Source organism: Ictalurus punctatus, chromosome 11, assembly GCF_001660625.3.
Source record: "Ictalurus punctatus breed USDA103 chromosome 11, Coco_2.0, whole genome shotgun sequence".
NCBI classification, from domain to species: domain Eukaryota; kingdom Metazoa; phylum Chordata; class Actinopteri; order Siluriformes; family Ictaluridae; genus Ictalurus; species Ictalurus punctatus.
Window position 1 is genome coordinate 979,572 of NC_030426.2, and position 27,614 is coordinate 1,007,185.

The window sequence follows — 27,614 nt, forward strand, 5'->3', positions numbered from 1 at the left end:
TCTTTATGTCTGCTATGTTATCGGGCATAGTGATGAAGTGAACTTTGTGAGCTCATGCGAAGCCACATTCTACACATCTTGCAAACTGCCTCTAGTGAAAATTGTTCATAGATGTCCGAAATTAGGACAAATTTGGGTTTTTTGCACAGATCTTGTGATATGTACACATGGTATGCTGGGAGAAGTTCCGAAAAAGAACTATTGATGAAAATCCGTGAAACTGCGCAGACATACCGTCAATCCAGTGTGTGAACACACCGATTATTTTGACGCAGGCGGAAGTTGTAGCCTGATTAGTTTCAGTGTGTGAAAACAACGTAAATACCAATTCATTTTGAGTTGTGGGAGAAAAGGTTGCAGATAGGTTTGCTTTCAGGTGGCTCGAACTCTCTGTAAACGTTGGGTAGGTGTTTGTTTAATGCTCTACAATGTTGCCAGGTTTGAGTAGTAACTCGTTTTCTTCGCTAGCTAACATGCTATCGATAGCTATTTTGTCTGGCGTCTGTTACTTAGGCCTTTGCTACTCAGCTAGCCATAAAATTATTTGTTTTCAGATGTGTTGTTTAGTTGTATAAAATTGAACGAGAAAATAATAAATGCAAATAACACTTGTGTGTAACGACAGTGGTATTTCCGTTACTAAGTAACTAGAAAAGTTTATTTTTATTCTTGTTGTGGTGCACCAGTTCAAATGACATGAGGCGTTAAATAACGTAATCTGATTACATTTAACCTCTGATTAAAACCAAGATTTGGGATGCCAGTCCAAACAAACAGCAATAATGCTATTCTTGAGATCTCAGTGTGTCTTGATCAGCTCCGTAGGTCATGAATCAGTATATCGTGTACACAATTTCGGGCACTGGAAAGGACCCTGGCTCACTACACGTTAGGTGTGTTCGGCTTGGGCTGCGGCTGCGGCTGGATGTAACCGATCAGCGAGAGTTGCCGCTTGCAGTCCGGGAGGAGTTGAAAACGGAGCCGTCAAGTCGGACACTTTCTGCTTCCCGTAGTGACACTCGCGCGGTGTATGTTTTCTTTATCGCAGACGAAGTGGATTAGATGTAATATTTCTCAGATAAACAGATATCTGAATTTTACATGTAGCAACCAGAAACACTTCACTTAATAGCTTGAGCTAATACAGTACCTGTATGTACAGAAAACAGTGGGGCTGGTGCTAAAAATATAGAGGACAGTGCAAACAAACTGAAAATCACACTGTTAAAACATGAAATAAGGTACAATGAATCAGTTAATTTGAGTTTAATGTGGGCTTATTACCAATAATAATAAAGTAATCAAGTTAATCACTCAAAAAACAGTACTACTTAAATAAATTTTGCCCTTGTCTTCTAATGCCAATCCTGTAGCCTTCATCTAGCTGTTCAGCACTGCTAAGCTTACCAAAACAATGTTGCCTCGTAGCATTTTCAAGATGGCTGTGGTTACTTTCATGCCGCGTTCATTTTTCAGAAAGTCTCATACCCCTGTTGTTGTCCACGATGTCAGAACTTTGAAACAGCAAACAAGGAAAACAGTAAATTGCATGGTTTGCATCACATCCAGCTAGCCAAGTCCGTTTGCCATAAAGTGCTGGAGAAACCCCGGGTGCAAGCTTGTCTGCGATCACTTGATCTGGTCCAAGCTCCTTTATCCTTTGGTTTTGTTTTGGGGTTTTTTTTTGTTATTCTTGTGAAAGGGTTATTTTTGTAAAGATGAAAACGAATTTTCTTTCATATGGAAGAAATGTTGCTCTTACTTCTATTTTATTAACAATCTCTTGCAGTACCGTTCAACTGACACACTGCTGAGTTGGAGAGTCGTTGAGAGTCGTGGTCCAGTCACGTGAGGTCAAAAAAATATAAAAACAATGTTAATTTGCTAACAACAAAGTGGGAGCGTCTGGGGCACAATGAGCTGTGCCCCAAAGACAATCTGAAGCAAGCCAATTAGAGAGCAGCCTTAAGTCACCTGCTTTTCAAAAGTTTAAGGACCTAAAGTATTCACAGCACTTCACTTTTTCCACATTTTATGTTACAGCCTTATTCCAAAATGGATTAAATTAATTATTTTCCTCAAAATTCTACAAACAATACCCCATAATGACAACATGAAAAAAGTTTGTTTGAAATCTTTGCAAATTTATGAAAAATTTAAAAAAACAAACAAACAAACAAACAAAAAAAAAAACACATTCACATAAGTATTCACAGCCTTTGCTCAATACTTTGTTGAAGCACCTTTGGCACCAATTACAGCCTCAAATCTTTTTGAGAATGATGCTACAAGCTTGGCACACCTACTTTTTGGGCAGTTTCTCCCATTCTTCTTTGCAGGACCTCTCAAGCTCAATCAGGTTGGATGGGGAGCGTCGGTGCCAGCCATTTTCAGATCTCTCCAGAGATGTTCAATCGCGTTCAAGTCTGGGCTCTTGCTGGGTCACTCAACATTCACAGAGTTGTCCTGTAGCCACTCCTTTGTTATCTTGGCTGTGTGCTTAGGATCATTGTCCTGTTGGAAGACGAACCTTCGCCCCAGTCTGAGGTCCAGAGCGCTCTGGAGCAGGTTTTCATCAAGGATGTCTCTGTACATTGCTGCATTCATCTTTCCCTCGAACCTGACTAGTTTCCCAGTTCCTGCCGCTGAAAAACATCCCCACAGCATGATGCTGCCACCACCATGCTTCACTGTAGGGATGGTATTGGCCAGGTGATGAGTGGTGCCTGGTTTCCTCCAGACATGATGCTCGCCATTCAGGCCAAAGTGTTCAATCTTTGTTTTGAGAGTCCTTCAGGTGCATTTTGGCAAACTCCTGGCGGGCTGTCATGTGCCTTTTACTGAGGAGTGGCTTCCATCTGGCCACTCTACCATACAGGCCTGATTGGTGAAGTGCTGCAGAGATGGTTGTTCTTCTGGAAGGTTCGCCTCTTTCAACAGAGACATGCTGGAGCTCTGTCAGAGTGATCATCTGGTTTTTGGTCACCTCCCTGACTAAGGTCCTTCTCCCCTGATCGCTCAGTTTGGCCGGGTGGCCAGCTCTAGGAAGAGTCCTGCTGGTTCTAGACTTCTTCTTACTTATGTACATGTTTTTTTTTGTTGTTTGTTTGTTTTTTTTGTTTTAATAAATTTGCAAATATTTCAAACAAACTTCTTTCATGTTGTCATTATGGTGCATTGTTTGTAGAATTTTTAGGAAAATAATGAATTTAATCCATTTTGGAATACGGCTGTAACATAACAAAATGTGGGAAAAGTGAAGCGCTGTGAATACCTTCCGGATGCACTGTTATACAGTGCCTGTACATACAAGAAGAAAGTAAGCCTGCATTATTTAAAAAACATTAAAGTGGGGTCTATATTTTTTCAGTTTTATTTTGATAAACATGACCCAATATAACATTTAAGATTATACGAAAAGGGTTTTTACTGTTAGAAAAATATGGATTTGTGAGCCTTAGTGGAACTGAAGGTGTCAGAATAAAGATGAAAAGCACATCATCATTGTCGTCAGTGAATCTGGCCAATCGTGAAATAGCTGTGTCATCATCACCGCACTGGAGAAGTTGTGCTGGCTGAGGAAGCCAGCTGCTCTCATGTAGCTATCACGGTACTTTGATGCCATACATCACAGTGGCATGGCGTCGGCGCTGTCTAAAATCTGACAAAAATTCTAACCTGCATACACAGCTTCAAGTCAGCCGCCGATTTGGGTTTGTGCAGCTTTGCGTGAAGTCGAACATATCTGTGGGGACACCAATTAACTCGTTTTCCATGGACCTGACTACGTACTCGCGTTGTAAAAGGTTACCAAAAATTTTAAACGTAAAAATATTTAAGTTTTATTTATCATATAAATGGGTGCACAGTGGCTTAGTGGTTCACACATTTGCCTCACACCTCCTGGGTTGGGGGTTCGATTCCCACTACAGCCGTGTGTGTGGAGTTTGCATGTTGTCCCCATGCTCTGGGGGTTTCCTCCCCCATTCCAAAGACATGCATGGTAGGCTGAATGGCATATCCAAAGTGTCTGTAGTGTATGAATGGGTGTGTGAGTGTGTATGTGATTGGCAGTCCCTCCAGGGTGTACCCCGCCTTGTGCCCCATGCTCTCTGGGATAGGCTCCAGGTTCCCCATGACTCTGATGGATAAGTGGTATAGGAAATGGATGGATGGATGGATGGATGTCGTATAAATTTGTTAGCTAAATCACATGCATTTCTATCAAAGTACTTCCAGCAGGATCGTAGGCTAGCTAGTTGGTTTAAAAAAAAAAAATCATTAAACACTTAAAAGTCATCAGACTCAAACAACCCATATATAGAACGTTAAATAAAGTTAAAGGTTGCTAACTTAAGTAATCATTTGAGAACTATAACAACAATAACAAGCTACGTACATTTGTGGACAGAAGTTGGCTGAGAGTTTATCTGGCCTTTTTTTTTTTTTTTTTTTTTTATTATTTTTTTTTTTAACCTGAGAGGCTTCAGAAAACATGGTCTTTTCCAGTAAGGAAACATAGTGAGCATCGATAGTCCCTGGTATTTGTGGTGTATTGTAGGATTTTTTTTTTTTTTATTTTTTTTTTAGGGAGTGATTATTTCAGTGCACTGGAAGGATTTTGTGGTTGACACAGCCTTTAAAATCGTTGTCTCCCTGAGCAGTGTCCTGACTACTGAACTAGGGGGCTGACTGAGACATACCTAATCATACATCAATCGTACATCATACCTAATCATACATCAATCGTACATCATACCTAATCATACATGAAAACAAGCATTACAATTTTTCCTTTGGAAAACTAATTTAGTTTTCCGCAATTAATTTTCTGTCATTTCGAAAATGTAAAGCCATCTCGGGTGGAAAAGTTTAAGTGTGAGTTTAAAGTAAATGAGCAACCGGACTAAAGTTAACGTTATAAGAGTATATTGTTATGCTACAGTGGTGCTTGAAAGTTTGTGAATCCTTCAGATGTTTCTATATTTCTGCATAAATATGACCTGAAACATCAGATTTTCACACACACTAACTTTATTCTTCTTTAACCAATCTTTTTGGTAGAACGACTTGTGTGCTTAGGGTCATTGTTTTACTGCATGACCCACTTTCACTTGAGAATCAGTTCACAGACAGATGTCCTGACATTTTTTTTTAGAATTTGCTGGTATAATTCAGAATTCATTGTTCTGTTAATGAAGGCAAGTCATCCTGGCACAGATGCAGCAAAACAGGTCCAAACAATGATCCTGCCACCACCATGTTTCACAGATGGGATACGGGTCTTATGCTGGAATGCAGTGTTTTCCTTTCTCCAAACATAAGGCTTCTCATTTAAACCAAAAAGTTCTATTTTGGTCTCATCCATCAAACTATTTTTCCAATAGCAATAGCCTTCTGGCTTGTTCACGTGAACTGCAGATGCAAATTGATGCAAAATCAAGCAAACCACAATATTTGGAGGAGCTTTCATTTTTAAATATTACCGCCAATTTGGGTCAAGACATCAAAACAATATGCGTTCGGCCGAATTGAACATACAGGTAAAAGGTCTAATTTACCGACAAACATCACTGCGAAAGACAAAACAATTTCATGAAATTGCAATTTTGCCAATTCAAATAGTTTTCCTCATAAAAAGCACAAAGTTTGAAAAAAAAAATTCTGTAAAAAGCTGCAGCAAATTCAAGCATTTTTAGCCACAGCAATCACAAAGAAATTCCACAAAAATCCTTTAGGACTGTTAAAATAATTTACTAATCTTTCCTTATGAACCTTTACTCAGCCTGTGAGATCATGGCCTTCTACTTTTTTAAATCAGGAAATGTTTAATATACATACACATGCTAGTCAACTAAATACAGCCAGTAGCGGTGGTCAAAAAAAACTTGCTTTTCCAATACGTGACAGTATCTGCCTGCAAAATCATAGAGATGTACAGAGTTGGCCAAAAACAGGAGGTAAATTGGTCTATAATTTTCTCAGAGGAGGATGGACAAAAGAGTCACATGGCCTATCCAGGAAGAAGTAACAAAGTAGCACCTATTGTTTTACTTAGCCAAGGTCCTTGTATAAATTTATACCCAGCTCGGTTGAGTGCTCAAATCTGATTGGTCAGAAGGTATATATTACGCATTATTTGCGTATAACAGCATTTGCGTATAACAGCACAAGCAGTTTGCATAAACTAAGACAGGTTTACAAAATGGGTTTTGTTAAAAAAAAAAAAAAAAAAAAAAAACCTCATATAATCGTTGCTGTGGTGTAGTCTTTTTCTTTTGGAGACGTTTATGTAACATTTCATTGAATCTCTTCAGAATTAGTTGTCTCGGTTTTAATAACTCTTGGTTATGCTTTCCATTTTCTTGATAAAATGACAGGCTGCGCTATGTGTGTGAAAGAGGGAGAGACTGACTGAGTGACTGGAAATGGAATGACTGTATAATAGTGCTAACTTGTCTCTTGGATGTTCCGCAACATTAAATTTAACGATAAACCGTTAAAATGTGCGACAGGCCTTTCATCAATAAATGCATGAAACATTGGCAAATCACTGGTTTAAACCGAATAACACGCTCCGTATGATGCACAATTTTGCGAACTGTGATGTATAACACGACATTTCACCTGTTGGCCATGAAATTGGTGAATTATTTTATAGATAATAATTTTCATTTATTTTTTATCAGAGTTGTTTACTTAAATTATCCACCAGGTCCAGTCCATACAGGATTTTTTGTGATTGCTGCGGCCAAAAATGTTTTTTTTTTTTGTTTGTTTTTTTTTTTAATTTGCGGTGCAACTTGTGGAGTTTTTTGTGCTTTTTTTTGTGCTAATTGGTGAAATTGCAAGCACAGGATTTTCATTTAAACTACTACCAGTGAAGAATCATATGTAATCACTGTGAATGGAAAAAGTATTCCACAGACAACATTCAGTACACATTTTTATTACTTTTCTGACCTCAAGAACCATTGGCCTCTCAAATATATAAAAAGAGAATACTGAAAAAAAACCCTGATGAATAAAATTTCAACATTTCCATTAACATTTAACACCAACTAAAAATCAGTGAAAATCATTAACATAAAATATAAACCATAGTTTTAATTTTAAGGTGGCCATTGTTTGTTTTATGTAGTTTAACAGAATACAAGCTATTGATCAATTTTACAGCATGGCAACAGTGCTGTAAAAAATGCAACCATTTTACAGAATGCAAACTATGTATCATTTTCACACAATGCAACAATGCATTAACTCAGAACAGATAACCAAAGGTTTTGTGAAATCCAAAGTTCAATTTCTTACATTCATATGGCTGTATAAAATAGGGCTGCAACTAACGATTATTTTCATAATCCGTTTGTTGGCCGATTATTTTTATTATTTTTATTTTATTTATTTATTCTCGATTAATTGGATGGGGTGGGGCAAGCTTTCAATGCCATTTTTTTTTTGTTTATTTAAAATAAAATCCACAAACTGAGGGTTACAAATATAAACTTTAGACTAAAACTTTACACAACTGTTTGTCCAAAACAGAAAATAACCCAATACACACATCAGAATATATATTATTAATGTAGGACTGCAGTTTAATTGGGTGCTTTTTGTGCATCCATAAACATAATGCATAAATACTATTTTAAAAAATTATATTATAGTGTTTATGCATTATTTTTTATGGATGCACAAAAAGCACCCAATTAAACTACAGTCCTACATTAATAATAAAAACTCACTTTCACTGCACCTTGTGGTTTCTGTTACTGACATATTTTACTTTTGATTATAGTGTTTTAATTAGACATTACAGATCTTACTCGCGCTCCCACTATATATTAACACGTCTACACAGCATGTGAGGAGCAACACGGCCTCGTTACTAACACATCACTTCCGTTATAATAAACAACAGAATTTACACTGCAAGCACGCAAATACAGCATATTATGACAATAAACTTAAACTAAACCTTTTAAGCAGCTTGTAACAGTTTCCCCTGCCCCTTGCACACAGTGGAGCATTTCAGATATAAATATAAGTTTGTCCTCGTGCATCAGTTTGATTTCTGCGGTGTTTAAAATGCTCCCCTTAGAGGACTTGGAGGTTACACACTTTCTTCCTCAGTCACATGACGATTTTGCCTCCGTCTGTTGGTGACTGAGGTAATGTTGGGAATAAAAGGTAATGCTGACAGAAATTAAACTGAAGAAAGTCATTGTCCGTGAATCTGGGTGTTTGCTAATGCTAGCGTGCGTATGACGTCATGCGCCGTTGTGGCTTATACTTCCGGTTAGTAAAAAAAAAAAAAAACACTAATGTTATATTTAAGATGGATATTACCTTTCTAAAATCCACACACTAGACGGTAGTGCAGAGTGCATAGTGTAAGTGTATAGTACTTCATTTGGGACACAACTTTAGTATTTACTCTCCGAAGTGTGTTTTCTGAACAGAAGTAACGTAATGAGTAAATCTCTCCCCCGTGCCGCCATGGACCAACTAATCTATAATGAGATTCGTTGACAACGATTTTCATCATCGATTATTATCCATTTTATCGATTAGTTGTTACAGCTCTAGTATAAAGTGTGTGTGTGTGTGTGTGTGAGAGAGAGAGAGAGAGAGAGAGAGAGAGAGAGAGAGAAAAAAACTACAGCCCAGTAAGACCAAAGCCCACTGAACCATCCTCAGTCTCCTTTCTCTCAAAAGCTCCACTGCAAAGCCATTGGTTGTGGTACAAGAAAACCAAGGCTCTGAGATTTTGGTTAGTAGTTGACCTCCTTTGGCTTGACACCAGCTTATAGATACCGTTGTAGGCCTGCCATGGTAAGTACTTTTGTTGGACGATATTATTGTCCCAGAAATAATTGCAATAAACGATATAATTTTATGCCATTTTATGAAAATATCCTTTAAATTTAGTCACTATTTCATGTCATAGTTATTCGTTTCCATTTTAGTCATGCAGTAAAATGGACTAAAATTAATATTAGTCAACAGCGTTTTAGTTGATAAGAAAATGCAAAAAATTAACTAAATTCTTACACATTTTATTTATTAACATGCATCAACATAAACATGTGGAAACTGCCCTTGTGAAAATCTGAGCTCCTGAAATAACATAACAATGAGTACACTATTGTAATACAATATTGTGAATTCTTTATGCTTTAGTAATTCATTGTCTTTGTTTTAGAGCATTGTTACATGACTTACAATTCTACCTAGCATATTACTTAAGTTCAAGTTCACTTGTGCATTCACATCATTTTGTGCAGAAGCAAGTTGTAATATTAGGTTTATGTTGTGTGTGTATATATCTGATTAAACTCGTGTATAGGATGTGCTTGGTTGAGTTAACTAATATAGTATACTAGTAAAGTTTACTGGTGTTCATTCACTGTTCAGCTTCAGCTCAAGCGGGTCAATCCCTGACATTATTGACGATGACAGGATCATTTCAAACACTAGACCTGTTCTTTCTAGATTTTCTTATTCAAAAAACTTTTAGTGCATTGTTATCATCTTGTGTCATTTTTTCAACAGTATGTTTTAATAAAAATTGGTGCTAGTGCTTGCTACACTAAATTCACATCTTAAATCTTAAATTCACATGCACACAGTTTTTGCATTCGAATGTGAATTTTTATCTTAAATTCGACAAAATATTCAAGATTGGAATTTTAATTTTTAATCTGCCCTAGAGCAGATGAAAGGACAGAAGCAGCCCGATGGCTAAAATGTTTGTGTGCCAAGAATCTCCCTCTCGCTCTGAGAGCTGTCTGCAGAAGCCCACGCAGTGTGTTTTGGTTTTGATTCATGTCTCGTCTCCACTCATGTGCTGTCATTGGTTGTCTCCTCGTGTGACGTGTTTTCAGTTTATCTTTGCGTAGTTTATATATTTAAACCCTTGTGTTTCTGTGTTCAGTGCTAAGTAATGTTCAGTCTTTTGCAACCTGACTTTGCAGAGCTTTTTGTTTCATGCTATAATTCTACAAGTTATTGATGTAGTTTAGTTTTCTTGATTGTGTATTCTGGATTATCTGTGCTTTTTTCGCTGATTATCTGACCTGTGTCAGTGTTCTGTTTACTGATTTTGATTCAGTTTGGATTTGTCTCCCTGCCTCTCAAATGAAATACTTAAAATGCATTTGCATCGGTCTCTACTCGCCGAACATGACGTGGTGACATTCATTCTTATGTAAACAAACACGCATGTAAACACAATGGGCATTATTGAGGTCCACAAAAATGATCGCGGTCATGTCTATATAACGATAAGTCAATAAAGTGATTATCGTGAAAGGCCTATGCTGCTGTTTCTTTCAGCATCAGCTGAGTTTGAGACAGCATCTTTGTGTTGTTTGTCCAAGGTGTCAGTGCAGGTATCATGTAGGCCATCCCAGAACACATCCAAATCCACCACTCCAGACGAAGCTCTGAGTGCTGCTTGCCCCAGGCTTGTCAAGTAATAACTAAGTTCATTGAAATATGGAATGGCCTTGTGAGTTGACACATTGTCATCCATAAATGCAATGTTACAAACACTGCAAAAAGGGTCAAACACCCAGAACTCCTTTTTAAAAAACAAACAAACAAACAAAAAAAACCTTATGGCTTGTTGCCCATCTTTCATGTACTTGTATGCCTGGCTGACTGTGTCAAAATAAATTTAAAAAGTATGCAACTAAGCTGTGATATTGTTTGATCTATGATGATGAACTGGTGAATTGTGTTTGTGTGTTGCTAAAGGAAGGCTATGATGGGTCAACAAGGAATAACGTTATTTATATTTTATCTTTTAAAGGAATTTGTATTTGATTTAGGCCTACCTCTCCCTTTTCACCTCTATGAACTCCTTGTAGAGTCCAAAGTGCTGTGAGTGGTACTGTACTGCTGAAAACCATGTGTTCCAGCGTGTCTCAACCAGATTTGGAGCCAAGGTGGCCTTCTTTCCTGCTGGCAGCTTTTTTGTGAGTGGTGTAAGACATCTTTGTTTACGTGAGCCAGCCTGGTAAAACATCTGGGACCAACTTAGCATGAAACTGATCAACTGGTGAAATGGTTTGCGAAATGCACTGCCGATGAGGTTCAAGATGTGAGTTTGGGAATAGTGACTGAAGTGCTGCAACACTAGCCTTTTTGGCATCCCATTCTTCACAAATCTTAAAAATATTTGTCAATAAGTATTGTGTCTTTATTTACAATTTTCAGTATTATTTCAATTATGTTATAAAAGTATTGGGCTTTCGATTTAATATTTCTCTCTCTGAGATATACACACACACACACACACACAATCTATGGTCACATTTGTGACGTTGCTAGCCAGTAGCCGGTTTCCAGCTCTCTCACACAGTCTACATTTTACTAATCTATCAAGTCTTCTGTGATCTAGAATCTTGCACTCACATTGATTCTTTCAGCAGTCACCACAGACTTTGGTGCAGTTGCTTCAGTCATGGTGATTTGCCTTGGCATTTGAGGCATAGCAGCCATTTTTTTTTTATGCTTCACGGAGGAAAAGTGACTCACCAGACTTGATTTGCTTGTTCTACAACAAGGTTGCACGGTGTGCAGTTTTCCTCCACTTTTGTGTAAAACATCCAGATATTGTTTTTCACGGTCTTTGCATGTGTGGTGCTTGTTGGTAAATGAGACCTTTCAGCTGTACTCCTGTTCAACGCACGTGAATCAAAGAGGGCTTTGACTGAATGTCACATGATGCATCTTAGCCCAAATCTGTGGAAAATATGCATTAATTTTGGAAAATTGCAAGCTCATCTGAATATTGCAGCGTTTGCTTGATTTTGCATTAACTTCTGCAATTGCAAAATCAAGAAATCCTTTAGGGACTGCTGGTCAGTACAAATGAGTGGCTGTTGATTAGTTTAGCGTAATATGACATAACCAGAGCTCCTTTTTAAAATTAGATTTAGAAAAAAAATATTAATTGTTTTTTTCATACTAAGTGCATGTAAGTAACATCACAAATGCTGCATTCAGAATGCATTAATTGAAATATGTTGTTTACTTGAAACTTTTAGGTTTCCAGATTTAACAACAATAAAGCTTTTTATCTGTTACATGGTTTTTCATAGCTCAGTTTCTCATAACTCGGTCACCTTGGTAATGCAAAACAGTGGAATGAATGATTCATTAGAATTCTACAATTAAAACCAAATTAAGCTTGCTTGATAAATGTTATAGATTAGAAATTTTGATTATAACCAAAAGTCATGACTGTGATTTAAAAATGAAACATGGACCAGTGAGCACACTCAAACATTGTCTGCCTTTATGCCTTTTGATTATGTAATTTGTGTGCTGTCTTTCCACAGGTACCACATTGGATTTGCAGATTGCAACAGAAGTCAGACTTGGGTACCTTTTTTAAAAATCATTAAATCATCAGGTCTTGAACAATAGTCCTGCCATTTCTGGCCCACACATGAGCACGGGCTACCTTTTTGACTGCGCTGAGCGCCATGCCTGACCGGGATAGCGCGTACCTGGTAGGTGGTGGTGGAGGTGGCAGTGGAGGGGGTGCTGGCACAGGAGTAGGGGAGGAAGTGGGCCCTGGGTCTGGCTTGACTGGGGGTGCAGACGGCCGAGGGGGAGTTGGGGGAAGCTCAGCTGGTGGGAACAGTGGTTCTGGGGCCATGGGATGCAGTGGTGCCCTGGGAAATGGCCACACCTGCAGTGGAGCAAGTGGCAGCTTTGGCTCTGGCTTGCTATCAGATGGCGTTTGCCGTGACTTCTTACGAAATGTGTGTAAGCGTGGCAAGCGCTGTCGTTTCCGCCACCCAGACTTCAATGAAGTTCCTGACCTTGGTGCACAGAAGAATGAGTTTGTCTTCTGTCATGACCACCAGAACAAAGAGTGTGTGCGTACCAACTGCCGCTTTGTGCATGGCTCCAAGGAAGATGAAGACTACTACAAAAAGACTGGTGAGCTGCCACTGTGGCTGCGGTGGAAAGTGGCAGCAGGTCTGGGCCTGTCACTTACTGACCTACCACAGAACCGTGGTGAGGCTCCCATATGCAGAGACTTCTTGAAAGGAGAATGTCAGCGGGGCAACAAGTGCAAGTTTCGTCATGTGCGGAAGGACCATGAGCACGAAGCTTCACGGTTCAGTGCAGTGGGGATGATGGGTGTCTCAAGCGGGGTGGGTGGAATAGTGAATGCAAGTGGTGGAGGTGTAGCCTGTGGTGGGGTGTCAGGATTGGTTGGACCTAATGGAGGAAGTCTGATGGGGATAGGAAGCCCCAACATCGGAGGGTGCAGAGATCAGGGATTGTGTGGGGGTGGAGGAGGAGGTTCCATGGGAAGTTGTCTATCCCTGGGGGCTGCTGGACAACGGCGCTATGACAGGGGCCCATGTTCAGTTTATGAATCACTGTTTGAGAATGGTTTGTTTGATCCTGGGCCACTGGAGAGCCCTGTTGACCACGCAGCTCTTCAGCTAAAGAGAAGACGATTGGAAGGGCTGCGGTTGGCAGATGGGACTGGGGGAGGCCACTATGATTTAGGGGTACAGGCTGCACTTTCCACCCGGCCTCTGGAGTATCGCCTATTGGAGGAGGAAAATGCTTTGCTGAGGAAGCGAGTGGAAGAGCTCAAGAAACAGGTGAGGATTAGAAATTGTGCCGCTTTAATGCAGTTCTCCCAACTCCTAAACCTGCAATATCCCTGCATTAACATGCCCATTTAAGGTTTGTCCTGTAAATGAGAAGATGGATTGAGATAGATATGCTGGAGTCTGTTGTACAAGTTTAATCAAGGGCCAGGCTCAAAGATACCAGTGTTCTAGAAATAGATTAATCTTGAATGAATAGGTTAATAAATAGGGACTCACTATTATGTGTTTCATATTATCACATGGTTTATGTAATACAATTAAAGACAGGGCTACACATTAGTACTCCATTATTTGAGTCCTTTAGTGCCCAAAAGTTCACTGTAGTTCTCACAACATTTTGTTGAGCAGGACTTCTGTTTTGAGAAAATATGTGAGGGAATTATCTGGCTTTGTATGTTCATTTTATGTTGCCATATCTTTATTGAATTATTTGTAAGTAATAGTAGAAGAATGTGCCAAAGCAACAGGTCAATTTTAATTTCTTATGTAAAATTTCTGCACTGAACAATCAGTACTGACACCAAGCCAGCATGAAAAGATATTTGAACTTGGAATTTTCTGGAATGGATGGAAATTAGTAATGTAGTAATAAATCCAATTCCTTGAACTAACTCTGTGGTGTGTGATGCCATACTGCATGTCCCTGCAAGTCTCTCTTCAGTTCCAGGGTTTAGTTCTTATTCAACAGTGCATGCAAACTGTGAAAATCTTATTACTATGCTTTTATCTTTCCCTGGGGTTTATTTCAATATTAAAATGCATCTTAGGGCTCTAGACTAAGAACTGTCCCAGAACTGTCCTGAAACTGTCAGCCACCCTGAACTGAAAATTGACTGTCCCGAATATTACATTTATTTTGTTTGCAATACTGGTACATTTATTTCTCTGTTTAATTTTATGTACTGCTATGCTATAATCAGCTATCTTCCGAGCACTCAACGCAGTTATATTCAAAGGAAGGAATAGAGAGAGGGAAAAAAAAACATTTAATTAGAACTGTGTGTCGGCCAAGATATCTGTTAGTCAGCTATCAAGTCACTTGTAACATTGTCTTTTAATGCAAAGTCCACTCCGCCACCACAATGCAATAAATGCAGTAAATTCAATCCAATAAAGATACAATATGCTAGGCTGCAGATTACTTTAATATGCTACAATAAGCACTCCATTTTAGCATGTGCATGATTTGATACACAAACACATTCTCTCTCACTTTCTCTCTCTCTCTCTCTTTCTCTCTCTCTCTCTCTCTCTCTCTCTCTCTCTAACATACGAAATAGCCTGCTCCTTTCTCTCAGCTTTGAACACATTGTTATTGCTGTGTATTTGCCACACACTCAAATTTTACACAGGGGGCTAGTCTAACCAAGGTTAACCACACTGGGATTTGATCAGGGAATAGTTGATACCAGTTCACTAATATAGCATTTATTTAACATGAATATTCTGTCATATAGATTAATATACAACTAATGATATGACTAAGCATTAGTAGCCTACTCATGGAAGACTAAAAATAAGTACACCCCATGGAAATGTTTATTTATTTATTTTTATTTGTTTTTAAATATTTCAACAAGCAAGTATTTGGTAACTTTTTAAACTGCCTATTAACAAAGGTGTTACACTCTCTACACATAAAATTGACTTTTTGTAGTAATTTTCACAATTTAAATTAACAAAAAAACAGGTTAGTCGTATGGAAAAGGTAAGTACACCCCAACATTTAACACAACTTCAAATTCATATACAGTGGCAAGAAAAAGTATGTAAACCTTTTGGAATTTCATGGTTTTCTGAATAAATTTGTCAAAAAATGTGATCTGATCTGATCTTCATCCAAGTCAAGGGTATTGACAAATATAATGTTTCTAAAATAATAATAACAAAATAAATCCTGATCCCTCATGTCTTTATTGAACACACTCATTCAACATTCAAAATGGCAGTGGAAAAAGTAAGTGAATCCTAGAATTAATAAATTGTTGACCCCCCCCTTGGCAGAAATAACCTCAACCAGGCACTTCCTGTAGCTGTGGATCAGACCTGCACATTGTTCAGGAGGAATTTTAGCCCATTCTTCCTGGCAGAACTGCTTTAGCTCTGTCATATTCTTTGGACATCTCATGTGTACAGCTCTCTTCAAGTCATTCCATAGCATCTCTATTGGGTTGAGGTCTGGGCTCTGACTTGGCCACTCCAAAAGGCGGATTTTATTTTTCTGAAGCCATTCTGTTGTGGACTTGCTCCAGTGTTTTGGGTCGTTGTCCTTTTGCATCACCTAACTTCTACACAGTTTCAGCTGATGTACAGACATTCTCACATTATCCTGAAGAATTGTTTGATGTACAGTGCATCCGGAAAGTATTCACAGCGCTTCACTTTTTCCACATTTTGTTATGTTACAGCCTTATTCCAAAATGGATTAAAATCATTATTTTCCTCAAAATTCTACAAACAATACCCCATAACGTCAATGTGAAAGACGTTTGTTTGAAATCTTTGTAAATTTTTAAAAAATAAAAAACAAATAAAGCACATGTACATAAGTATTCACCTCCTTTGCCATGACACTCAAAATTGAGCTCGGGTGCATCCTGTTTCCACTGATCATCCTTGAGATGTTTCTACAACTTGATTGGAGTCCACCTGTGGTAAATTCAGTTGATTGGGCATGATTTGGAAAGGCACACACCTGTCTATATATGGTCCCACAGTTAACAATGCATGTTGGCACACAAACCAAGCCATGATGTCCAAGGAATTGTCTTTAGACCTCTGAGACAGCATTGTATCAAGGCACAGATCTGGGGAAGGGTACAGAAACATTTCTGCAGCATTGAAGGTCCCAATGAGCACAGTGGCCGCCATCATCTGTAAATGGAAGAAGTTTGGAACCAGCAGGACTCTTCCTAGAGCTGGCCGGCCGGCCAAACTGAGCGATCGGGGGAGAAGGGCCTTAGTCAGGGAGGTGACCAAAAACCCGATGGTCACTCTGACAGAGCTCCAGCGTGTCTCTGTGGAGAGAAGAGAACCTTCCATAAGAACAACCATCACTGCAGCACTCCACCAATCAGGCCTGTATGGTAGAGTGGCCAGACATAAGCCACTCCTCAGTAAAAGGCACATGACAGTGCGCCTGGAGTTTTCCAAAAGGCACCTGAAGGACTCTCAGACCAAGACAAAGTTTGAGCTCTTTGGCCTGAATGGCAAGCGTCATGTCTGGAGAAAACCAGGCACCAGTCATCACCTGGCCAATGCAATCCCTACAGTGAAGCATGGTGGTGGCAGCATCATGCTGTGGGGATGTTTTTCAGTGGCAGGAGCTGGGAGACTAGTCAGGATCGAGGGAAAGATGAATGCAGCAATGTACAGAGACATCCTTGATGAAAACCTGCTCCAGAGCGCTCTGGACCTCAGAATGGGGCGAAGGTTCATCTTCCGACAGGACAATGACCCTAAGTACACAGCCAAGATAACAGATAAAAGATAAGGAGTGGCTACAGGACAGCTCTGTGAATGTCCATGAGTGGCCCAGCCAGAGCCCATACTTGAACCCGATTGAACATCTCTGGAGAGATCTGAAAATGGTTGTGCACCGACGCTCCCAATCCAACCTGATGGAGCTTGAGAGGTCCTGCAAAGAAGAATGGGAGAAACTGCCCAAAAATAGGTGTGCCAAGCTTGGAGCATCATACTCAAAAAGACTTGAGGCTGTAATTGGTGCCAATGTTGCTTCAACAAAGTATTAAGTCAAAGCTGTGAATACTTATGTACATATGCTTTTTTTATTTTTTTTTTTATTTTTAATAAATTTGCAAAGATTTCAAACAAACTTCTTTCACGTTGTCATCATGGGGTATTTTTTGTAGAATTTTGAGGAAAATATTGAATTTAATCCATTTTGGAATAAGGTTGTAACTTAACAAAATGTGGGAAAAGTGAAGCGCTGTGAATACTTTCCGGATGCACTGTACTTGGGAATTCATCTTCTCTTCAATGATTGCAAGCTGGCCAGGCCCTGATGCAGCAAAGCAGGCCCAAATCATGATGTTTCCTCCATCATACTTTATGGTTGGGATGATGTTTTCATGATGATAGGCCGTGCCCTTTCTACACCAGATGTAGTGCTGTGTGGTTTTTCCAAATAGTTCAATTTTTTTGTTTCATCAGTCCACAAAACATTTTGCCAATACTACTGTGGATTGTCAATGTGCTCTTTTGCAAATTTCAGGCGTGCAGCAATGTTCTTTTCAGTAAGCAGTGGCTTCCTTTGTGGTGTCCTGCCGTAGATACCCTGCTTGTTCAATGTTTTTTACGTATTGTAGACTCATGAACAGAGATGTTAGCCAGTTCCAATGATGCCTTCAAATCTTTGGCTGTCATTCGGGGTTGTTTCTTTACCTCATTGAGTCTTCGTTGTGCTCTTGGTGTCATTTTGACTGGGCGCCCACTTCTTGGTAGAGTAGCAACAGTCCCAAAGTGTCTCCATTTGTAGAATGTTTGCCTAACTGTAGACTGGTGAATTTCTAAAGTTTTTTGAAATCACTTTGTGACCCTTGCTAGCTTTATGTAAATCAACAATTCTTGAATGTAGATCCTCTGAAAGCTCTTTTTGGTGAGGCATGGCAAACTCCAAAAGTTTGAGGGGTTTTTATCAATCAAAGTAGCTGTAGTCCACACCTCCAAGCTCATTTACTTAACGAGACTCCAGGTGTGCTAAAACCTAACCCAATTAGCTTTTTTGAGGTCATCAGAACCTCCTTAGGGAGTGCAGGTGGAACCTGTCTTATTTATACCCCTCTTATATCTTGTGTCTGGTGTTCTCTTTTATTGAGGTGTGTGGTGTCATCATGCCAAGTACTAAAGAGTTCTATAAGGCCTTCAGAAAAAAGATTGTGGATGGCTATGAGACTGGCAAGAGATTTAAAAAGATGTCCAAATAATTTTTCCTTACTTCATTCCACTGTAAGGAAAAAGTATCTACAAATGGTGCAGATTTCACATGACTGCCAATTTGTCAGGCACTGGCCATCCCAGCAAATTCAACCAAAGAGCAGACCGTCTGATGCAAAAAGTCTCCAAGAACCCCATAATCTCATTAGAGAATTTACTAGTAAGTCTTGCAACTGTTTGCATCAAAGTGCATGCTTCTACAATCAGAAAGAGATTACACAAATTTGACCTGCATGGGAGGCGTGCCAGGAAAAAGCTTTTGCAAGACTACATTTGGCCAATGAGCCTATAGGCAAAGACCAAGCCTTTTGAAATAATGTGCTCGGGACAGACAAATAAAAGACAGAGTTGTTTGGCCACAGTAACAGCAGACATGTTTGGGGCAGAGCAAAGACAGCAAAAGCACGGTGGTGGAAATGTTAGAGTTTGGGGTTGCTTCACTGCCTCAGGGACTGGACACCTTGCATTCATTGATTCAACTATGAATTCTGCATCATATCAAAGAGTGCTTGAAGATAATGTGAGGCCATCTGTCCAAAAGTTGAAGTTGAATTGAAAGTGGACCTATCAACAGGATATTGCACACTAGCAAATCGTTGGTGAAAAAAATGGCTCAAAAAGAAGAAATCGATGGTTATGGAATGGCCTAGTCCAGATTTGAAATCTTGTAGGGGGATTTGAAATGGGCAGTACATGCAAGAAAACCCATAAGCATCTTGCAACTGAAAGAATATTGCATGGAATAGCGGTCAAAAATTCCAGCAAGCCTGGTGGACAATTATGCAAAACGCCTACAAGTTATTTCTGCTAAAGGGGGCAATACTAGCTTCTGAGGCCAAGGATGTTTCAATAAATGATTGAAAAAGATATTTTCTTTGTGGTTTGTTCAAGTATAGCAACATTATTAATAGGCACTGTTTCAGAGATGATCAAATGGTTGCTTGTTCAAATATGTCAAAAAAGCCAACAATTTCCATGGGGTGTACTTATTTTTTCACATGACTGTAACTGGCAAAAAGAGCTGAAGAGCACTTTTCGTCACCAGCTAAGTTAACAGACAGTTTGGTAACTTGGCTCCCTAATATAGCCATCATGTCACTCCTGGCTTAATGTTAGTGTAATTTTTTTTTTTATTATTGTCCGTCTCCCCCCCCCCCCCCCCTGTTTTTTTTTAACTTGTCACTATATTTGTTTTGACTGCTGACACATTGGCATCTGCTTTAGGGGCCTCATTTGTCAACTGTGTGTAAGCATAGTTTTGTGCATAACCGTGCGTATGCACGTTTCTATGCATTGAATAGAATTGAGCAATTTTTGCTTATGCATGAGTATATGCATATATTTCCACACACTCCTGATCATGCATATGCAAGAACCCCTAGTGGTTAAAAAGTGTAATAGCTGGTAAACTGACACCGTGGTGCTTCTACAGTATATCAAGTGCTGTTTATCATATCAGCATAATTGAGAGAGTAATTACTGATTTTGGTAATCACAAGATACAGAGAGATGACCGATGGAATGTAAACTCAAATCATATAAAAGGCACATTTAAAGATTGACTGATATTATGCCTTGTTTGAAGGTATGACATACGGATTTTATGGAGGGAATTTTTTTTTTTAGCACTACTGGAAACTATGCTGAGAGTGAGGAGTGAATAATCAGTCGATTTAATTTTCCCAGTGCAGTTTTAGTTGATGTTATGGAGATGGTACTGGTATTACCAACCAACTATGAGGTGAACAATGACATATCTTACCTTCATTCATATCCCTCACACTGCAATGCATTACATTCCCAAAAGTAGCAGCAGAAAAGACAGCAAAAATAATGAATTTTCATCCCATCACAGAATTTCTAAATGTAACTGGGGAAATATGAATATAATATACGCACACCACCAATCAGCCATATTGTTAAAACCACTGACCGGTGAAGTGAATAACATTATCTCACAATGGCACCTGTCAAGGGTTGGGATATGTTAGGCAGCAACTGCACAGTCAGTTCTCAAAGTTGATTTCCCATTTTTCCTGCTTCGAACAATCATAGGGATCTGATTGTGATCCAAAAGTGGTCCAAGGAGGGACAACTGGTGAACCAGCGTCAGGGTGCCCAAGGCTCACTGATGTGTGTGGGAAGCGAAGGCTAGCCTGTGTGGTCCGATACCACAGAAGAGCTACTGTAGCACAAATTGTTGAAAAAGTCAATGCTGACTATGATAGAAAGGTGTCCGAGCACACAGTGCATCACAGCTTGCTGCGTATGGGACTGTGTAGCAGCAGACTGGTCAAAGTGCCCATGCTAACCACTGTCCCCTACCAAAAGCACCTACAATGTGCATGTGAACATCAGAACTCGATCAAGGAGCAATGAAAGATGGTGGCCTCGTCTGATAAATCATGTGGCCAGCCGGTTGCATGTGGGCTGCATATCTGGGGAAGAGATGGCAGCAGGATGCTGTATGGGAAGAAAGCAAGCCAGCAGAGGCAGGATCCGTGGAATGTGCTGGACAAATGAGTCAAAGTCCCCACCTTACAACTTGGAGGCCTTAAAGGATCTGCTCCTAATGTCTTGGTGCCACACACCACAGCACACTTTCAGAGGTCTTATGGAGTCCATTCATCTACAGGTCAAAGCTATTTTGTTGGCACAAGTGGGACCTAAGCAATACTAGGCACACACACACACACACACATATGTTTTTTATATATATATATATATATATATATATATATATATATATATATATATATATATATATATATATATATATATATATATAAATTAGTGTATGTGTAAGTTGTTTACCATACACATTCATGAGAGTGACTATTTTTGTAGCTTTGCTTCTGTACACCACCACAATGGATTTGAAATGAAGCAATCAAGATGTGATTGAGGGAAAACTTTCAGCTTTAATTCAAGTGGTTTAACAAAAATATTCCATTAACTGTTTAGGGATTGCTGTATTTTTTTTTTCCCCTGGTGTCTCCTTTTCACAGGCTCAAAAGTAATTGGACAGTCGAATGATAAGCAGTTGCATGCCCAGGTGTGGCCTGTTTCCTCATTATTTCATAACCAATTAAGATAATACAAGGTCTAGAGTTTATTCCAATTGTTGAATTTGCATTTTATGGGAACACTCAATATGCTGTCCAAAGCGTTGTCAATGCAAGTGAAGGAGGCCATCATTAGGTTGAAAAAAACCAAACCTAACAGAGATAGGCGAAACTTTAGGAATGGCCATATCAACAATTTGGTACATTTCTTAAAAAGAAGGAATGCATTGGCAAACTGGGTCACTGGTGTTCATTGATGTGACTGCTGATGGATGTTTCAGGATTAATTCTGACATTTATAGAGAATTCTGAAGTGTACTTTCTGTTCAGATTCAGTCAATTGCAGCAAATCAGATGGAGGACGGCGCGTCACATTACAGATGGATAATGACTCAAAATATACTGTGAAAGCAACCCAAGAGCTTCTTAAGGCAAAGAAATGGAATGTCCTTAAATACCCTGGTCAACCCAATTTAGCATGCCTTTCACTTACTAAAGACAAAACTGAAGGCAGAAAGACCCACAAACAAGCAGCAAATGAAGGTGGCTGCAGTAAAGGCCTGGCAAAACATTTTAAGAGAGGAATCTCAGCATATGTTGATGTCTATAGGTTCCAGACTTCAGGCATTTATTGACTGCAAAGGATTTGCATCGAAGTATTAAAAATAATCCTTATATTTAGTATTGTTAGTTTGTCCAATTACTTTTGAGCCTGTGAAAATGGTGGAACTATGTGAAAACAAATGGCTGTAATTCCTATATGGTTAATGAATTTTGTTAAGCCCCTTGAATTAAAGCTGAAAGTCTACACTTCAATCACATCTTGATTGCTTCATTTCAAATCCATTGTGGTGGTGTACAGAGGCAAAATTTATGAAAATTGTGTCACTATCTAGATTCTTATGGGCCCAACTGTATGGTGGCGTTTCTTTATGCAAATGATTGGGGCCATGCATGGTCACATCAGTTTAAAATGTGTGGGATTTATCAATGACCATTGCTTAAAACTTTGTGTATGCATGTGTGATGATAATTTTCTTGTGCATAAAGGCACATCTTGCACACATATTTAGCACTTGTTTTATGCACGCTTTGATAAATGAGACACCAAGTCTTTATAAAAATTGCAGCATCGCTGAGAGAAACTGGGTAGCACAGTTTTCCCACTTACCATATTGTTGCCATGCTAAATGGAGGAGTGACATTTGAATCTGCACAGGTGACTGACATGGTGATCCACCAAATATAGCTTAGAAATAGTCACACTTTTGTGGCAAGCTACAACAAAAAAAGGACCTTCCTTACCTCAGTCTAACATTCATTCACCAGTTTCTCTATATTTTATAGGCATTAAGTCTAAATGCGCAACATTATCATCCTGAAAGTGTCCCAAAATAGATTTTAGATGGTGTTAGTCTGCAACCTTGATATGTACATTTTGTATGTACTCTAAAACAATCAGGCCACTTCAGTTTCTAATCTGAATTTATAAACAGCTGGACAGTGCACATGCACAGTTTTTAGCAGTACTAGATGTTACATGGCTACAAGAGCCAAGCTGGGCACAGCATTAATGACTTGTCACTTCCTGTGAACATAAGGGAATATTGAAACCTCCTTTATTGGAATTAACTTCAATCAAAATATTCCAGTAGCGCCGTAATTCGTATTAGTATTAATATTGTGTTTTTTCCTCTATAGAAAACTGGTCCTTTTCAGGTATATTTCGAAATGCTTTGATTGAACAAATGTGCCTCAAAGAATTTTTAATCAGGATTAAAGTCAGTTCCCTGACTTGGTTATTCTAAAATGTTTTATTCATTCTCCTTTGATTTACTACTGTGTTTTTTAATTGTTGTCACTTTGTGTGAACTACCCTCTTTCTGGTTTTAGACTACAAAACCAATCTTTTGTGTTTGAATATCTTAATAAAACATAATTGTTTTCTTAATGATTTCAAGTTATACAAATTCTGAGTCAATTTAATCCCATGCATTACACTCTGACAAAAGGTCCCTTTTGGACAATAAGGGCTCATTCTAATTGAGCTCAGAAACCGTTTAGTCTCTCAGTTTGTACCAATAATGTCTGTCTATGTAAGTAGTCACGGCTAATTGTAAATCTTTTTTCCTCCATAATATGCTCCACATCTCAGGTCTCCAACTTGATTGCTACCAATGAAGTCTTACTGGAGCAAAATGCTCAATTCCGCAGCCAGGCAAAGGTCATGACCTTGTCCTCAACACCCACACCATCAGAACAGAGTCTGGCCCCACCTGTTGGTTCAGTGAGTTCATACAACCATGGCATCGCACAGACTCGTACAACTTTGAGCAGCGCTGGACTACAGCCACGTGCTGTAACCCAGCAGGAACTGGTGGCCCCTGCCGGTGCCCCTGCTGGTGCTCCCCCAGCCAATGCTGCACCCCCTCCTGCTGCACCCCCTCCTCCTCCACCCCATCTGAACCCTGAGATCGCTCCACTCTCGGCTGCTCTCGCCCAGACCATTGCACAAGGTATGGCACCACCTGTTTCCATGGCACCCGTGGCAGCCTCTGTGGCCCCTGTTGCTGTCTCCATGGCACAGCCGCTGCCGGGCATCACCATGAGTCACGCCACCACGCCGATGGTGTCATACCCCATTGCCAGTCAGAGTATGAGGATCACCACCATGCCACATTAACACAAACTCAGATACATGCAATAATTCTTTTTAACTGTAAACATTTTTTTTTCTCGCACCCAAATTTGTGGTGCAGTTTTACAACATAAATTTTGTATACAGTATATACATAAACAGTTTCTCTGTGGACATTTCAGAAATGGCTAACACAACACTGGCAACTTGTGGAAACTCCAAGTACATACTTTTTTTATTATTATTAATTTATCAGACACCTTGGTAAACTTGACCAGTTTCTTATATTCCATACAGTTGTTTGACAGAGAGTCCACAAACTAGTTAGTGTTTGTGCTAAAGGCACATATTTTTATATTTTGAATGGACAACATGGTCCTTTTTTTCATGAAAAAATGTTGTGCATTAGCTTCTTGGAAAGAAGTTGTGAATCTGTTGACTCTAAGCTTTGGTTAGTTGTTTTGTTGATTTTGCTCTGTCATTCTTAATCTTTTTACACAAATGGAATAAAAGATCAACCTGTATAAAATTTGTGGTCATTATATTGTTTCTCTATACTGTATATATTGTGCCAGCACAAGCTTATCAGTGGGATTAAAATAAAATAACAATGCTGTTTATATAACCACTATATATGTACACAATATGGACAAAAGTGTATGGACACCTGACCTTCACAGCCATGAAGCTAACTGCCTTCCCCAAACTGTAGCTACAAACTTAGAAGCACACAATTGTCTATAATGTCTTTGTATGCTGTAGCATTTATATTTCCTTGCAGCATGACGGTACCCCTGTATACAAAGTGAGAGCAATGAAAACATTGTTTTGTCAAAGTTGGTGTGGAAGAAATTGAGTGACCTTCACAGAACCCAGATCTCCCTGCAGGAACATATCTGGGATGAATTGGAATAATCGCAGCACACCAGGCCTTTTTGTCTGATCAGTACCCAACTGCTTACACTTTAGTGGCTAAATGGGCACAAATCTTCATAGCTACATTCCAAAATCTAGTGGAAACCCTTCCCAGTAGAGTGGAGACTGTTAAAGAAGCAAAGGTGGAACAACTCTGTATTAATGCCCACAGTTTTGGAATGGGATGTTCAATACTCGGGTGTCCACATACTTTTGGACATATTTTGTACATATATTGGATATAAAATGTCTACATACCCCTGTTAAAATTGCTGGTTTCTGTGAACCAAGATAAATCATGTCTGATCTTTTTCCACCTTTTAATGTAATATAGTATCCAACAGAATTCAAGTGAAAAACAAATAGAAACCTTTTAGAAAAATGTTTTTTGATAATACAGACCTTTTGGGTATGAGTCTACCAACTTAGCAAATCTTGATTTGGCAATTTTATTCCAAATGTTCTACCTTGGCATCATCAGACCATAGCACATTTTGCCACATGGTTTAGAGTGATTTAGGCTTGAATATCAATTTTTTTATTTTATTTTTTTTCTGTGAGGAAGTGCTTCCGTCTAGACACACTACTCCATGGCCCAGACATGTGAAGAGTATGAGAGATTTTTGTCACATGCAGGGCATGACCAGTACCTGATAGATTTTCCTGCAGCTCCTTTAATGATGCTGTAGGTCACTTGACATCCTCCCTGATAAGTTTTTCTTCTTGTTCTTCTGTCACTTCTAGAGGGATATCCTGCTCTCGTTAATGTCACTGTGGTGCCCCATTTCTCCTGATGTTTTAGAAGTTATTTTGTACTCCTCTCCTGATTCCTAACTTTTGACAGTGTGATCCCATACATGTTTTGTTAGCTCTTTGCAGACCATGGCATCAGCAGTCATATGAAGCCTAGAAAATCCTAAAGAAACAGCTGATCATTATTTGGGCCTAATCAGAATCACTTCATTGATGATAGGTGTGTGATTATTAGTTTTGAAAATGACTTTGAATGTGACCTGCAACAATATAAAAAGGTATGTACAGTTATGCTTGAGAACATTCTGTATTGCTTTCTTCTTCTTAATAATAATAGTAATATTATTATAACCACCCAGTACACCTTAGCAACACCATGGCAACCATCCAGAACACCCTAGCAACACCATGGCAACCACCCAGAACACCCTAAGAACCACATAGAAACCACTTAGAACACCTTAGCAACCCCATAACACCCTAGCAAATGACTAACAATGCACCTGCAGTCACACAGACTGCCCTAGCAACCACATAACAACAATGGAATCTATTGAGCTTTTAAAATATAAAATTGCTTCAAACTTCAAGTTTTTTAAATTATTTCAAACTTAAAACTGCTTCGAAATATATCCATCTATCTATCGATCTAGCTATCTATTTATATACACAACTCAACTATTGGCACTCTATCTTTCTATATCTATACAACTCTACAACTATTGGCAGTCTATACATCTCTCTATCTATCTATCAATATTTCTAAGCTATCTATCTATCTATCTGTTTGTCTGTCTGTCTTTCTGTCTATCCAAATCTAAAACTATTGGCATTCTATCTATCTATCTCTCTATCGATCCAGCTCTACAACTACTGGCACTCATTCTATCTATCTATTTATTTATTTATCTACATCAATCTATCTATCTTTCTATACAACTCTGCAACTATTGGCACTCTATATCTATCTATACAACTCTCCAGCTATTGGTTATCTATCTATCTATCTATCTATCTATCTATCTATGTACAACTCTACAACTATTGACACTCTATCTATCTATCTATCTATCTATAGAACTCTACAACTACTGGCACTCTATCCATCCATCTATCTATCCATCTATCTATCTATATCTATATCTATATCTATATATATATATATATATATATATATATATATATATATATATATATATATATAGCATACTGCTATATCCCCAGCATACTGCTGCGTAAAAAAAATTAAGACCACTCTGTCCCTTCTTGTAGATTGCCTCAGTGTTACATGTCCAATCCAGCATCTGGGTGTATTGCAAGGTACCTGTAGGATTCCAAAACTTCCACATCATCCCCAAGAATAGGGACAGGTCAGCAGGGACTTGGAAGTCCACCACCATCTCCATTGACTTGGCCATGTTGAGCTGTAGGTTTTCTGTCCACACCACTCAGGGAAGCTGTCGATCATAGCTCTGAACTCTGACTCCTGCCCTTCACTTGCATACCCCACTACAGCAGAGTCATCAGAAAATTTCTGTAGATGATTTCTGTAGATTTCTTTTAGATGATGCATACTTGATTTATATTTAAAATCTGAGTAAACAGTGCGAACAAGAAAGGAGATAGAACTGTTCC

General features: G+C 39.0%; 1 protein-coding gene across 2 annotated transcripts; it reads left to right on the top strand.

Moving 5' to 3' along the window:
• Nucleotides 1-247: 247 nt before the first annotated feature.
• zc3h10 (zinc finger CCCH-type containing 10) lies at nt 248-24,857 on the top strand. 2 transcript variants are annotated; one of them, XM_017480279.3, is made up of 3 exons: nt 248-403; nt 12,351-13,640; nt 23,829-24,857. In XM_017480279.3, exons 2-3 carry the CDS (start codon nt 12,498-12,500, stop codon nt 24,354-24,356), a joined length of 1,671 nt encoding a protein of 556 aa, XP_017335768.1. In that variant the 5' UTR covers nt 248-403; nt 12,351-12,497; the 3' UTR covers nt 24,357-24,857. The 2 variants fall into 2 exon arrangements, with proteins under 2 accessions (XP_017335768.1, XP_017335769.1); XM_017480280.3 differs by lacking the exon at nt 248-403 and adding an exon at nt 7,715-10,982.
• Nucleotides 24,858-27,614: the final 2,757 nt, after the last annotated feature.